The sequence below is a fragment of the Ctenopharyngodon idella genome, chromosome 8 (assembly GCF_019924925.1).
Source record: "Ctenopharyngodon idella isolate HZGC_01 chromosome 8, HZGC01, whole genome shotgun sequence".
In the NCBI taxonomy this organism is placed as follows: domain Eukaryota; kingdom Metazoa; phylum Chordata; class Actinopteri; order Cypriniformes; family Xenocyprididae; genus Ctenopharyngodon; species Ctenopharyngodon idella.
Window position 1 is genome coordinate 33,730,141 of NC_067227.1, and position 16,535 is coordinate 33,746,675.

A 16,535-nucleotide genomic window follows, 5' to 3' on the forward strand; every position below is an offset into this window, starting at 1 on the left:
TTTTAATCTCATATTTTTTACTTTTTATATAATTAATTGACTTTTTATGTCATAGTATAATATCGACTGTCATAATTATAACTTTTTAGTCACAATTTCTACTTACTATGTCATCATTTCAAATTTTTATGTAATAATTATGACGTGACAACATCGAAATTCCAACTTAGAAATTGACTAAAAAGTTGTTATAATATATAAAAAGCTGATATTATGACATAAAAAATTCATAATTCTGAAATAAAAAGTCAATATTATGACAAAAAGTCCAAATTCTGACTTAAAAAGTCAGAATTATGACATAAAAAGTTAAAATTATGACAGTCATAATCATGACAGGAAGTCATAACTTGACTTTGACTTTTTTATGTGATAATTATGACATATGTGATTGACAAAAAGTCGATATTATGACATAAAATGTCAAAATTTTGACTTAAAAATCATAATTATCACATAAAAAGTCATAATTTCAATTTTTTAATCTCATTATTTTTACTTTTTATTAATAAATAAATTATTTAATTAATTATTATTAAAGTATTTTTTCTTATGTGGCGAAATGGGCTTCCAAATCAAACTTTTATCTACATAAGTGAGTGTTTTTAGAAATATTATACAGTATTTACAGTATTTACTTTATTCCTGCTCTGTAAGAACTGATATTGTGTATCATTTATTAATGAAGATGTTCAAACTAAGGCTAACATCAACTAAAATCAAAATTTAATCTAATTTAACCCTGTAAAGACTGACATGAAATAATGTTTTGTATCATATTTGATTCATCAGGCTTTTATGGCCCATATAGTCGGATAATGTGAGAATATGGAGGGAATGTAAAACTCGTCTGTGAGTCAGTAGTATAGACAGTTGTTTAAACATCACCGAGCAAACGAACACGAGCTTCAGCAGTTCTGTTTTATTCTCGAAACGACTCTTTTAGAATGAAGCCGGAGACAGATGGACGTCCAGCTCAGTAAAGTACAGTATGAATGCATCTGTCAGAGGAGAAACACGCAGCCATCACTAACTCAACAGTGCTTCCTGAGGGACGCTTTTCCTGCAGTTCAGCCGCATTACAAACAACCTGAGCAGTGCCATTGAGCCGTGACAGGACGCTTCATGTCCGGCTGCCTGTAATGAGCTGCTATTTACAACAAATAAGGTGGATGGAGGAACACGGAGCCAAATGATGCCGCGGTCCTCCAGAGGCCGAGACGAGGCTCCGCGGGCGGGACTCTGAGCTTCATCCCGCCGGAGACACACACATGCTTTAATGGGAGAGAGCCAGAGATCAATGAAACAGGTTAAGGGAGCCATCGCAGTCCAATGAATAACTGCCAGAGCACTGACAAAAGCACTGACATCAAACGCTGAAAAGGAGGAGGAAACGTTCAGGAGGCGCGGTCGATATTTGATAAATATGAAGCGGGGGATCTCTGACAAACGGGCTCATTTACTGCTCTAGTTTGGCTTCGTTCTCTCAGGCTTTTACACGGTGTGTGAAAAACCTCAAATATGATGGTTTCCTCATGAAAATGTATATTCGACCCTCTGGTGCTGTTCGGTCATCATTAGTGACTGAAAAATGTTCCACTTTGATTTGTTTAATTCATCGGGAATGGTACGAAACTTGACTGATTTTTGTGCCACTTGCTATGTGAACACAAAAACATGTGCAATGTTTTGCTAACGTTCCCATTAAGTTGAAAACGTTAGTTCTGAACGTTCAGACGCACAGTTTTTCTTGGTTATGCGAACGTTAAAGTCCCCCTGTAGTCAATAATTTTTTCCTTTAAAACTCATCTTTGATCACCAAAATGACATATTTAAATGTTTTGTTTTTTTTCTGGTGAAAGAAAATTCTTCACGCCTTAAAATAGCTTGAATGTAACTTTACACCCTTGCTTCATTTAGTATACGCGGATCTATGAATATGCTAATTAGCCCCGCCTCCACTCACTCGCACGAGCTCAGAGATCCACTCGGTCAACTTACTGAGGTAAACGCTGCACAATGGTATCGCTTTTTACAACATCGGACACATAACAGTAATTAATATGATTAGCCTTTTGCTTGACTAAGTTATCAAACAGCTAATAATGTGATGCTAATGTTACACGACTAAGTTGAAAACGTTATTTCTGAACGTTCAGAATGCCCAGGTTTTTTTTAAATGTTTTTTCTTGGTTATGCGAACGTTAAAGTCCCCCTGTAGTCAATCATTTTATCCCTTAAAACTCATGTTTGATCACCAAAATGACATATTTAAATGTTTTTTCCAGTAAAAAAAAATCTTAATGCCTTAAAATAGCTTAAATGTAACTCGACACCCTTGCCTCATTTAGTATGAATATGCTAATTAGCCCCGCCTCCACTCACTTGCATGAGCTCAGAGATCCACTCGGTCAACTTACTGAGGTAAACGCTGCAGAATGGTATCGCTTTTTACAACGTCGGACACATAATGTAATTAATATGATTAGCCTTTCGCTTGACTATGTTATCAAACAGATAATAATGTGTTGCTAATGTTACACGATTACGTTGAAAACGTTATTTCTGAACGTTCAGAACACCCAGTTTTTTAAATGTTTTTTCTTGGTTGTGCGAACGTTAAAGTCCCCCTGTAGTCAATCATTTTATCCCTTAAAACTCATGTTTGATCACCAAAATGACATATTTAAATGTTTTTTTACAATGGAAAAAAAATCTTAATGCCTTAAAATAGCTTGAATGTAACTCGACACCTTTGCTTCATTTAGTATACACAGATCAATGAATATGCTAATTAGCCCCGCCTTCACTCACTCGCACGAGCTCAGAGATCCACTCGGTCAACTTACTGAGGTAAACGCTGCACAATGGTGTCGCTTTTTACAGCGTCGGACACATAATGTAATTAATATGATTAGCCTTTCACTTGACTATGTTATCAAACAGATAATAATGTGTTGCTAATATTACACGATTACGTTGAAAACATTATTTCTGAACGTTCAGAACGCCCAGTTTTTTAAATGTTTTTTCTTGGTTATGCGAACGTTAAAGTCCCCCTGTAGTCAATCATTTTATCCCTTAAAACTCATCTTTGATCACCAAAATGACATATTTAAATGTTTTTTACGATGGAAAAAAATCTTAATGCTTTAAAATAGCTTGAATGTAATTTTACACCTTTGCTTCATTTATTATACGCGGATCTATGAATATGCTAATTAGCCCCGCCTTCACTCACTCGCACGAGCTCAGAGATCCACTCGGTCAACTTACTGAGATAAACGCTGCACAATGGTGTCGCTTTTTACAACATCGGACACATAACAGTAATTAATATGATTAGCCTTTCACTTGACTCTCTTGCTTCAGAGCGATTATAGTTAATGATATGCTAAAGCCCGCCAGCACGTTGACGTGATTGCTTACAAAGTAGTTTGTGATGTAAGAAACACCACCGATTTCAAACCATGTTTTTTCAAATCACTGCAGTTTTAAAGACAAAATATCAGCAATGGTGTTGAATGATGAATTTCCACATGGTTCGTCTTAAAGCACATTAAAACATATAAACAACATTAAAAACTTGATTTAAAGGGAACATTCCATCTTATCATTCTGCAAACATTATGGGGACGTTAGTTTTCAATGCTCTCTGAAGTAGTAACGTTTAAAAAACGTTAGATGAACATCCAACTAACGTTTTGAATAAAAACGTTCCATGAAAGGCGTATAATTAATGTTTTTGTGCTAACGTTATTAAAACATTCTATTAACGTTACTGGAAGAGGCCCTTGCCAGAACGTTCCCTGTGATTCCCGTCAGCAGCTTCGATCTTACTGAAAAACACCGGGAGGCAAAAACGACATTCCTCAGACTTTATTTCAACATGTAAATATTTGATCTGGAGGAACGGGCGAGTTTTTCACCACGAGTCTGTTGTGTCATTAAACACAGTCAATCATCTGGACATGTGGAGAACATTTCACTCATGTTTGGGATGAATATGAAAGTGTCATCAGATTAAATTATGCATTGATGTTGTTTTCTAAAATCTGACGGGGAATTAAATCAGAATCGTGTAGTTTGATAATGGAGGTCAGCAGCTCAACTGTACCTGCCAAATAAAGAGCACAAAGTTCACAAACATCCTTTCATCTCACTGGAAGTTGAACAGTATTTCTCAGGGCAAGATGCCTGACAGCAGGTCAGAGGTCAAAGGTCACAGGCAGGTCTCCATTCGCTTCCTAATGCTCTGAAATCTGCGTTTCGTTTGCCAGCTCTGTTGTTTTTCATGACAGATTCATATCAATAATTTAGAAACGGAAAGTTTATCGTGCAGATTTTGAAACATGATTAATTTTAGAATTATCTGACAGAAATCCAAGTGATGATGGTGTTTTCTGCACAGCTCTGCTTCCCTCTTCTGGTCTTCTGCAGCACGAACATCATCATCATCATCATCATCGGTTGCATTAATTCACACAACACATCTGACTGTTTAATTACAGCATGAATGTGTTGAATTGTTTGCAGCTCGTATTTGATGGAGCAGCAACAGAAGCGGCGCAATTAAAGGTTGATTACATTATTATCCCTCATCTGTGTCATCGCATCAATTAATGCGGTTGACGGCTGAAAGATTGTCACCGTTCTGGCAGAAACCTTTTCCCATCGTTCAGCGGAGAAACTTTCCTGCAGCTGTTTTCCAGCGGCATTAACCGCCGTCATCCAGAAACAACAGCAGCCCAGCGGTGTCAATTATATTTGATTGACTGAGTAAAGCAGCACACAAATAAGCCCAAACAATGGACACAAAAATCTATAGACGACTCTCCTCCTGTCAAATCAAGCGCTCGTCTCCTCCATTTTCATGCTGCACAACAGCCTTAAACACGCTGTCTGTCTGTCTGTCTCTCTCTCGACCTGTCTCTCTCTCTCTCTCTCAAACACCAGCACCAATTAAAGCGCCGGCGTCTTCAGAGGTGCGAAACGCTCCTGCCGTCCTGCAAACGAGCTCTAATTCATCAGTTTAACGTCACACATCTGCACATATTGGCTTTTGTATGGAATGAAATACTCTTCTTTCAAGGAGCATTAAACCTGTGGTTCATAGTTCAACACTCCAGGGAATCGACTCACTACTGGCTCACGATTCGATTCATATTTGAGGAAATTGTATCAATGTTGCACAATAATTCATCACTGCAACAAATAATGTTCTTCCTCAGTGTTTCTGTCTTGTTTTCCAGCACAAATATCTAAACATTCTTAAATCGAGATACATTTACTGGAGAAGAGAAATGACTGAAGATATTAAGATATTAAAAATTCATCAAAATAAAGCAAGTTTGTGCTTAAAACAAGAACAAATATCTGCCAATGGACTCAGAAAAATAATCTTTTCACTTTCTTTTTTAAAGGGGACCTATAATGCCCCTTTCACAAGATGTAATATAAGTCTCTGGTGTCTCCAGAATGTGTGTGTGAAGTTTCAGCTCAAAATACTCCACAGATCATTTATTATAGCTTGTCAAATTTGCCCCTATTTGGGTGTGAGCAAAAACACACCGTTTTTGTGTGTGTCCCTTTAAATGCAAATGAGCTGCTGCTCCCCACCCCCTTTCCAGAAGAGGGCGGAGCTTTAACAGCTCGCGCTTCGGTCGCTCAACAACAACAAAGCTGGAGAATCTCATGCAGACAAAATGACGACTGTCAGTATTTGATAACATTAAATCAGTGTAACAGTTGAAAACGTCTTTATTTTAACCTCCAAATGTCGTTACAATGATTCCAATAATATCATATTTCTTGCATTCAAACATAAGAGTTAAATTATAAATCCATACATTAACTCAGAACAAGACAGATTACATATAAACGTATTTGAGTTATGAAAACAGTCAGAATCTGAAGGTGCAGCACTGAATCACTTCACTCCTGGAATAAAGAACATGATTCATTCATTCGTTTGTTCGCTCGTTCATTCTCTGCTGCTTCTGTTTGATTATTGAGTCTGTACAAAATCACAGTATTGAAAAATTACTATTTCAAAAACTCGCATGTAAGAAAGTGTGGCTGCAAATAGTGTTGAAAAGATTCATTAATCAAGCACCTGGTTTCTAAATGGTCATCAGAGTGCAAATCTGAATCATAGTTCTGTAGCATCGGCTGCTCTAGACAGCACTCGTCTTGCTTTTGCTCTTGGATTCACTCTTTTTCCCGGACGGACCGGCATTTTTTCCACCGCTCTGAGCGTTGTTGTTGTTGCTGTTCTGGTTGCCGCTGAGAGTTTCCATGATGGAGCGGAACGCTCCGAAAGGCCGTTTCCCCGATTCCGCCTTGTCTTTGGCGGGCGGGACTTTCACGTCGGCCGCGGGTCCGTCTTTACGCGGCGGCTCGTCGAAGGTGACCCTCAGTTTCAGGTTCTGAGAGGTCTTTCTTCGAGAGGACGGGGATTTGAGGGCACTTTTGGGACTCGTCGCGACCTTTTGGCCATCGGGAAACTCTCCCGCCACGTCGGCTTTCGTTTCAGGATCGCTGTGGTCTGAAGATGGAGATGGGTTGTAAGCCTCCACGGATTTGGAAGTCCTGTGTGCGAAGGAGAGCTTGCGCTCGCTGGTGGAGCCGTGCTTGTGCTCCTCAACCTCTGCGATGGGCAGCTGAGTCGGTCTGTCGGGCCTGGAGCTGCCGGCCGTGGGTTTGGACTCATCCGGAGCATACGCCGCGTCGCCGTCTGATTCGCTAAGTGAACGCTGCATGATCTGCTTGAGACGAGCCAACTTTAGTTCCCGCCTCTCTCCCATCCCCAGCCGTCTCATTGCTCCGGCTCCAGGCCCCGCCCCTGACTCCACCCCTCCAGCACCATCCTGGAACTCCAGCGTCAGTCTGTCTCTGGCACTCGCCGGGTCTTTTCCCAGCAGCTTCCTCAGAACGCCATCCGAGTCCGTGTGTCTCTGCTTCAGGACCCACTGGCCGTTATCAGCCGTCACTTCAGCCGTCAGCGTCATCTCAGGCCACGTCTCAGCCGGAGGAACGTGAGAGCTACGTGAGAGGAGAGAGAGACGATCAGTTCTGATGGAGGACCCTATGAAATATGGTTTATTTATTACTATATTCTTTTTTCAGTTAATAAACTGTATTATTATTATTAGGGGCCAAGCACTGAAGGTGTGTAGGCACCTATTCTAATCGTTGACGTTCTTATTCTTCTTCTTCCGTTTCTACTTCCCGCTCTGGAAGTCTATGGCAGCCCACAGAACCACATTCCGACAAAAAATTATGGAATTCAATTAGATTCGTCAAACCGTTCTCGAACAACGCGCAAACAAATTTTAAGTAGTGGTAGCGAAAATAAAGGCTATATCCCTGCAACGCTTTATCGTATTCAGACCAAACTTGGTATAAGTCATCATGAGTAGGACCTGAGGATACATGCTGCGTTTCGGCGCAGCGCCACCTAATTTTATACCCAATCAGCCATTTTGGGCATCAGGCCATTTTGAATTTTCGCGTTTTCCGCCACTCGGAGCATTATTGTTGTTGTTGTTCTGGTTGCCGCTGAGGCTTGTCCCCAACACTTTATCGTATTCAGATCAAACTTGGTACATTTCATCACGAGTATGACCTGAGGCAACATGCTACGTTTTAACGCAGCGCCACCTACTGGTCTGGAGATACGAAAAATGGCAATTTTTGCTTATAACTTCTGAATGGTTTGGCCAAAAATCACAAAACAGGTCTCTTTAGATTCAGTGAGGTATGGAGAGCCGAACGATACTCAATTTTTCCATATCGGCCAATTTGAATTTTCTCTTGGATTCGCTCATTTTCCCGAACGGACCGGCGTTTTTTCCGCCGCTCGGAGCATTGTTGTTGCTGTTCTGGTTACCGCTGAGGGTTTCTCTGCAACGCTTTATCGTATTCAGACCAAACTTGGTACAAGTCATCTCGAGTATGACCTGAGGCAACATGCTGTGTTTTGGCACAGCGCCACCTACTGGTCCGGAGATACAAAAAAATGGCAATTTTTGCTTAAAACTTCTGAATGGTTTGGCCAAAAATCACAAGACTCTTTAGGTCTCTTCAGATTCGGTGCAGCATGCCGAGTTGAACGATACCCAATTTTCCAATATCGGCCATTTTGGGCATCACGGCATTTTGAATTTTGTCGCAAAATGCTATATTTTACAAATGCATTGGTGTATTGTTACAAAACTCTGTATGTGTCTTCGGCACCATGCCCTGACAGTACTCAAAAATATTCGGGGCAGCGCCACACTGTGGTCAAAAGTTATAATGAAATTTACAAAAATGCTAATAACTTTTGACAAAATTAACCTATTGTGATGAAACTGGTCTCAATAGATTACTTGGGTCATGCAGAGAACATAGATACTAGCCAAACGTCCTGTCCACCATTTTGATTTTATTTAAAAACCTACTTTTTTGAACTCCTCCTTGACCGTTGGTCCGATTTTCACCAAAATTGAATTGTATCCTCTTCAGACCATGTCAGCATAAAAGTTACGGATTTCGTGTTAATAGACGAAACTGTTTTCGTATACCGCAGCAACAAATTTGAGGCATGATGCCAAAACGACTCTTGAGGCTGTATCTCTGCAGTGCTTTGGCATATTGACACCAAACTTTGCACGTGTCATTGTCAGCTCACTCTGAACACAATACATCAATTGGGTCCAAGCGCCACCTATTGGTCGAAAGTGATAAACCATTAAATCATTATTGTTGACTGTATTTTTTTATTTTTCCAGCTATTTTACCTAAAATGATCTTAATAGGTCTTTAATTGCTCATTGTTGCAGTTGGTCTGATGCTCCCAGCCATGTTGGCTTGACTTATCATGTGATCTTTGTGCTTGGCCTCATAATGGCTGCTTGCAGCTATATTTACTATTATTCTTACTTTAAGAGGTAAATTCTACAGTATAATAGTTATAAGTTAAACCAAACTTTTATTTTGGCGGGTTCTCGTGAAGAGCTTTGAGTTTGTGTGTGTATCTGCTGAAGTGACTCTTGATTAAGTGTACAGCCCTACTTTTGATTTGTTCATCCAAAATTTTCTGTGACATTCTGCATTATATTTGAACCACACTTGGCATCAAACTGCAGGACAATCGCTGCTCATCGACGACAGACCTTGGCGATCGAGGTCTTCCGTTGGGCTCTTGCGTCTGCAGGAGCAGCTGGAGTTGGTTCTGCATGGCGACCCGTGCTGTAGTTTGTCTGTGGAGTCAGAAACAGATGTTGGCGTCACTCACGGGTGGCATCAGAAGTCAAACGCATCACATGAATGAAGTCTCTTCTTACTCGTGCAGCTGTTTGGTCAGTTTGACCACCTGCGACGCCAGCGACATGCACGTCTCCACCACCACCAGATAGCGCGAGCAGGTGCTGTGACCCTGCCGCTCAGCACACTGGGACGGACGCTCGCCCTGCTGGTTCTGCACGGTCACGTTGGAGCCGTACTCCACCAGAGTCTGAGCTCACGCAGAAAAACAAACACGTTAGAAGACAGCAGCACATTAACTTGATCTACTCAAGACTTTGAGCATGACAAATTTCTTCATTTTTGGTAACACTTTAATTTAGTGTCTAAGTCTCACTATTAACTAGTTGTTTTTTAGCATGCATATTACTAGGATATTGACTGTATTCTAAACAAGCGCCTGCATACCTGATGTTAGTCATTTGCATAAAACAAGTCAAAACATCTCCATATAAGGGCTTTCCACAAACCTCGCAGCTCAAACACTTTTGTTTTGTTCGTGAAAACATTCGCAGGCAGATTTTGTGCATTTGTGTGCATGGTTAGTGAATGAGAACCAGTGTTTTTCTTTCTGTCTGTGACCAAACGGACCGGTACGTCTCTCGGCACTACAGAAACAGCAACAGGAAATGGGAGGGAGAGCCGCTTCCTGTCTCTCTTTCTTACTGCATCCCAGACAAAATAAGAGGCTGAAGTGCAGATCAAATGAGCAGAGCACCTGAACGCAGCTGAGATGGCCGTACTGAGCCGCCACGTGAACCGCAGAGTTCCCGTTCTGATCCACCTCGTCCAGAGAAATGGCCTGTTCCTGCATGAACTGCAGCAGCCACAGCAGGACGCGCTCCTGAAACACACGTGCGCCGAGATTAGTCACGTGACCGCTGAAGCGATCCTGCGGCGTGTGGGCGGAGTCGCTCACCTGTCCGTGCCGTGCGGCGTAGTGGATGAGGCTGGGATGTTCTCGAGTGCAGCTGAGCTCGGCGATGGCTTCGGTTTCGCTCACCATCCAGCGCACACACTCCAGATGACCGTTCTACACAAACGACACAAAGTTTAGTCTGTTTAGTTCACGCCAGAGCTGATTGGACAAACATCAGTACACGCCCACGAGTGCAGGATGACGTCATCAAATTTTCCTGGATTTCCAATGTTTATTGTGTTGATGTTTAGTAATACAGGGAATCTCGAACATTCTTCATCCGCCAAACCCTTAGCGTTAACCCGGAGCGTTATGAATCTTTTGTGTCGAATCAGCGGTTCGGAGCACCAAAGTCACGTGATTTCAGCAGTTTGGCGGTTTGACATGCGATCCGAATCATGATTCAACACAAAAGATTCATAACGCTCCGAAGCTTCCTGAAGCAGTGTTTTGAAATCGGCCATCACTATATAAGTCGTTATTTTGTTTTTTTGGCGCACCAAAAATATTCTCGTGGCTTTATAATATTAATATTGAACCACTGTACTCACATGAACTGATTTAAATATGTTTTTAGTACATTAATGGATCTTGAGAGAGGAAATGTCATTGCTGGCTATGCAGGCCTCACTGAGCCATCGGATTTCATCAAAAATATCTTAATTTGTGTTCTGAAGATGAACGAAGGTCTTACGGGTGTGGAACGACATGAGGGTGAGTAATTAATGACAGAATTTTCATTTTTGGGTGAACTAACCCTTTAATGAATTATTAGCAGTTAATCAACTGCACTAGCATAGAGCCGAGCTCAATGACTCAGAACAACCAGACCGATGTGACGTGAAGAAGACAGACGTACCCGGACGCCGAGACCTGCGGGCGTGAGCTGCTGCTTGTTGCGTTCGTTCAGACAGTCCTCTCCCATGAGCGACGTCAGGTGCTGCAGGCAGTCGGCGTGACCCTGAGCCGCAGCCACGTGCAGCAGGTTGTTCCCGTCCTCGTCTCGGATGCGCTCCAGGTTCTCTGCGGCGAAGTGAGGCTGCACAGACACACGCGGCAGATTGTTCATGTTATTATGCTTTCTGGGATATGACCTGTCATGCAGTGTGTAATAGAGCTGTTTGTAAACGTTTTTTTTTTTTCGACCAATCAGGGCTGTCTGACCAATCAGAGCAGAGCAGCTCTCAGAAGGGCGGGGTTTAGAGAGACCGAATCTTTGAACGAACCGTTTCAGGCACTGTGAGAAAAGAGATGATGCTGCAGTGGATATTATGAGAAAACTAAAGTGTTTTTTAACCGACAATCTGTTGTAGGAGACTCCGAAACGAAATTAGGAACTAGACTTTAAATAATGGAGAACGCGGCGGCTCTTACCAGCAGTGAGATCTGCCCCTCTCTCACGATGTTCAGGATGTTTTGCGTCTTCTTGGCTTCTTCGTCGCCGTCTCCAAACGCTCGCAAGCCTCCTCTCGTGCCTTTGGCTCCCTGAAGAGGGAACGCCGTCTGCCCGCCGTCGGCTTTGTCCGGGAAGGGCAGGCCGGACAGGAGCTTGTCTGTCTCTGAACCATGACTGAGCTCGAATCCCGCGCTTTGTGCCCTGAGATCCACGGACTTTGACTTCCTCATGTCGGGCCAGTTGACGGGCGACAGCACACAGAACTGCGTCCCGCCGCTCAGGCTCTCGGAGTGGGCGAGCGTCGATCCTCTAACGCCGGCGGCCGCGCTCCTCTTCTCCGAAGCCACGCGGGGCAGAGTAGCCGTCTGCTGACTGGATTTAATATACGGCACGTCGAGGATCTCGTCCATGTCCAGGTCGTAGTGCTCCAGCTCTCCAAACAGAGCTCCGTTCGCCAAGCCTCTGCTCTTGACGGCGCATGGAGAAACGGCGGCGTCCTCTTTGCTTTGTTCTGCGTTCTGCTCAACGCTCTTCCCGTCGGCCTCCGTCTCCGACACCTCCGGCTGGTGTTTGAGGGGAGACACGCGTTTGACGGGTCGGAATTTGCTGTAGACGTCAGCGATGCCGGTGGGTTTGATTCCCGCTCCGCCGTGTGACGCCGCGTTACGAGCCCAGTTGATGGACGGAGCTGAAAAACAATCAAATGAATCTGTAAAACGCCTTTCACAATGAATTCAAAGCAGCTTCACTATGAAAGCTTGATTCCGCCATGAAATAAAAATAAAAAAGGACTTTTTATCTCGCAATTCTGACTTTTTTTCTCAGAATTGTAAGATATAAAGTCAGAATGAACGTCGTACCTTGTCTCTCGTCGCTCTGCCCATCGTGTCTTCGGCACAGCTCAGGAATGCTCTTGGACGCGTACTGTGACAGGAGACATCAGGACATGTTAAAGGTCAACAAACAGTACTGTGACATTACTGCCTCCCATGAGCACCTGAGAAACACCACATGTGCACCAGCAGTGCACAATTCTGTGTATTATAATACTGAAGGGATGGATGTTGTTCAAAGTCATGGGTTTGACTCCCTGGAAACATCTGAGCAATAAAGTGAGCACACAGAACGACACTGTAATCTACTGTATTCAACATACTGTAACATTTAATATACACTTAAACATCTTAAACAAAGGTTTCTGGGCTTCCCAAACTGGAGTTCATGAGTTGAAGAAAAGCTAATAATTAAATCCTAAAAATGAAAGATTGAAATAAATTATTTTAAAATAAAAACAAATCAAAATAAAATGCTTACTAAAACTTAAATCATAAAAATGAAAATAATTATATAAACTTCAAAATAAATTTTAGCTTTTAAAAATTCATTAAATCATAAAAAAGGAATTATTTTAAAGAAAATTTCTTAATAAAACACTTACCAAAAACTCATAAAATCATAAAAAGAAAATAGATAAATCATTTAAAAATAAAGACAAATAAAATTAAAACTCTTACTAAAACTTAAATCATAAAAATGAAAAACAAAATTTAATAACTCTGAAATATACTTTAGCATTTAAAAATTCATTAAATCATAAAAAGAAAAAGACAATTTTAAAAGAAAATTTCTAAATAAAACACTTATTAAAAAACTCATAAAATCATAAAAAGAAAATAGATAAATCATTTAATAATAAAAACAAATCAAAATAAAATGCTTACTAAAAATTAATTAAATCATAAAAAATGAAAAAATTAAATAAATCTTTAAAATAAACTTTAAAAAATGAAGCATTTAAAAATTCATTAAATCATAAAAATGAAATAATTTTTTAAAAAAAATTCTAAAAACTAAAAAACTCATTTAATCATATAAAGAAAATAAATCATTTAAAAATAAAAACAAATCAAAATGAACTGCTTATTAAAACTTAAAGCATGAAAATGAAAAAAATTAAATAAATATTTAAAATAAACTTTAAAATAAATTTTAGCATTTAAAAATTCATTAAATCATAAAAAGAAAAAGACATTTTTAAAAGAAAATTTCTAAACAAAACACTAAAAAACTCATAAAATCATAAAAGAAAATATATAAATCATTTAAAAATAAAAACAAATCAAAATAAAATGCTTACTAAAAAATTAATTAAATCATGAAAATGAAAACAATTAAATAAATCTTTAAAATAAATCTTTAAAGTAAACTTTAGAATACATTTTAGTATCATAAAAATAAAAAAAGAAATCATTTTAAAATAAAAAAATCTAAAAACACTCATTAAATCATAAAAAGAAAATAGATAAATCATTTAAAAATAAAAACAAATCGAAATAAAATGCTTACTAAAAATTCATTAAATCATGAAAATGAAAAAAATTGTAAAATACAAAAAAATCTACATAAAACACTTTCTAAATCATAAAAAATTAATAAATTAAATAAATCATTTTAAAGGAAAATCTAAGTAAAACACTTACTAAAAATGAACAAAATCATAATAAAAAAATAAAATAAAAATAAATCAAAATAGCACACTAAAAAAGGTGAAATATTTTACTTGTTAAGCTGCATGTCATGTGACCATTGACAGAATTTTCAATTTTGGATTGAACTATCCCTTTAAGATTAAAAATGTTTTAACTCCAACAAAAAAAAGAGCAAAGAGAAAGAAACGGACTGAAGTCGGATATAATTGAGCTGATCTGTACAGTCATCACTCGTAAACGTGACGGACTCACAGGAAGATCATCGGTGAAGTCGATCTCATCCAGATCCAGGTATTCAGGAACGTCCATCTTCAGTCAGCATTCTGAGAACACACACACACACACACACACACACACACACACACATGATTTTATTGATCAATAATCACTGATACACACTCCAGCCAAACATGAACCACTACATGAATGTGACGTCAATCTGAATAACGCGAGGGGCGGGGCTTGCTCTCATCCATCATCACTTGATTGGACAGTGGAAAGTGGGCGTGGTTACTAGAGGTGAAGTGAGTAATAAAACTATGATTAAGTAGCTGTTTAACCACTGGTTAACATTAACCAGTAGAGTCCTCCTCGATGACCTCAGATGAACAGGAAACTTATTTATATTTTAACAAAACATGTTTTGTCTCCAGAATAACTGATGAATCAGTCACAAAAAGAGCAGAACCGTGATTTAATGTGTGTCTATTTCACATCAAACACACAATAATCAATAACTGATTATGAAAAACAAACTGATGAGTATTCATGAGATGAAGATGCAGTCTGTTCATCTGTCTGTGTGTGTAGTGTCTGTAGATGTTTATCTCTTTAAATCTGTCTGCCTGTTTCTGTCAGTCTTTTGTTTCTAGCATTAGCTTTAGCGTTAGCATCCCTCAGATGATCTCTCACCATCTTATTGTTTCTCTCTGGATTCCCTCGTGTGTTTCTGATCTCTTTTGTCCGTTATGTTGTGTTCAGTGTGTGAGTGTGTGTGTCGTACCTTGTGCTCGCTGCTGTGTGTCGCTGATTGTCTGTCTGTGTTTCTTCTGAATAGCGGATCATCTGAAGAATGTGACACGAGCGCGCGCCTCCCTCAGCCTCCTCAGCGCGCGCGACCCGACACACAGCGCGCACACTGTGACTCGCCAGCAGAGGGCGATACAGACACACGCGCGCAGAAATTATAAAAGCTTGTTCCCGCCATTAAATAAAAAAAAAAATAACCAGAACATAACAGAAAATATATATTTTTAGTGTTTTTACAAGAACGGAGGTGGGAGGTTTTGTCAGGTTTAACTCACTTATTTTCCCCAAAATATGTTTAAGTAGGTACAAACACACACACATTCATATTCACAAGCCTCTGATGATCCATTACAGTCTTCCTTCAATTAATAAGAACACATGAAAATCAAGAAAACATATTCTCATCTGCTTTTATTCAAGTTAGGTTTGTGCCTCCTAAACTAAAGTGACAATAATATCAATAGCACCATTAAGAGGCTGAAAATATAAATATGTGTGAGATAATATCAAACATGAATCTGAAAACGACGTTCACATTTTCAGCCTCTCATGCGCACTTATTAAACGTTCCTGATTTTCTTCTATACATCATTCAAACTAAACAATTCGATTAACATAGATATCAAAATGAAAATACCCAAGACTCTTTCAAAAGAGCAAGTACGGCTATGACTGCATGGTGTTTTATCATTATTTTACACTAATTAAGACAAAATGATATAATACCGTATGCAACAGTTGGGAATGTTCCCAGAACGTTCTGTTAAGGTTCTCTCAACGTTACTAACAAACGTTCTTCCAGTAATGTTAAAGTCATCTGGTCTTTAAAGAGTTAGTTCAGTCAAAAATGAAAATTCTGTCATTAATTACTCACCTAGACCTTCGTTCATCTTCGGAACACAAATTAAGATCTTTTTGATAAAGTCTGAGAGGTTACTGTCCCCCCATGGAGATCCAACGCAACTTCCACTCCAATGTCCAGAAAGGTAAGAATGACATCATTAAAGTACTCCATGTGACTCCAGTGGCTTAAACTCAGTTTTATGAAGCAACGTGAGTGATTTGTTTGTGCAAAAAAACATAATTTACCACTTTACTTACAAAAATATTGATCTGCAATGCACATTCACGAGCTTCATGACGCATGCGTGTTGTTCAGACTCATGTTGTGTTCAGACTCGCATGTCAGCTCAACGCACATGCACGAGTGTTCACGAGAGCTTCACGACGCATGCGTGTTGTTCAGACTCATGTTGTGTTCAGATTCGCGTCAACTCAACGCACATGCACGAGTGTTCACGAGAGCTTCACGACGCATGCGTGTTGTTCAGACTCATGTTGTGTTCAGATTCGCGTCAACTCAACGCACATGCACGAGTGTTCATGAGAACTTCACAACGCATGCATGTTGTTC

At 39.9% G+C, this 16,535-nt stretch overlaps 1 protein-coding gene across 1 annotated transcript; it reads right to left on the minus strand.

The window, feature by feature from the left end:
* Positions 1 to 5,742: 5,742 nt before the first annotated feature.
* Positions 5,743 to 15,259, minus strand: sncaip (synuclein, alpha interacting protein). The gene is made up of 10 exons (XM_051902787.1): positions 15,096 to 15,259; positions 14,345 to 14,415; positions 12,464 to 12,527; positions 11,582 to 12,291; positions 11,067 to 11,246; positions 10,208 to 10,321; positions 10,007 to 10,132; positions 9,330 to 9,499; positions 9,159 to 9,245; positions 5,743 to 7,044 (listed from the first exon to the last, which is right to left on the minus strand). The coding sequence occupies exons 2-10, from the start codon at positions 14,399 to 14,401 to the stop codon at positions 6,177 to 6,179; spliced, it is 2,376 nt and encodes a 791-aa protein (XP_051758747.1). The 5' UTR covers positions 14,402 to 14,415; positions 15,096 to 15,259; the 3' UTR covers positions 5,743 to 6,176.
* Positions 15,260 to 16,535: the final 1,276 nt, after the last annotated feature.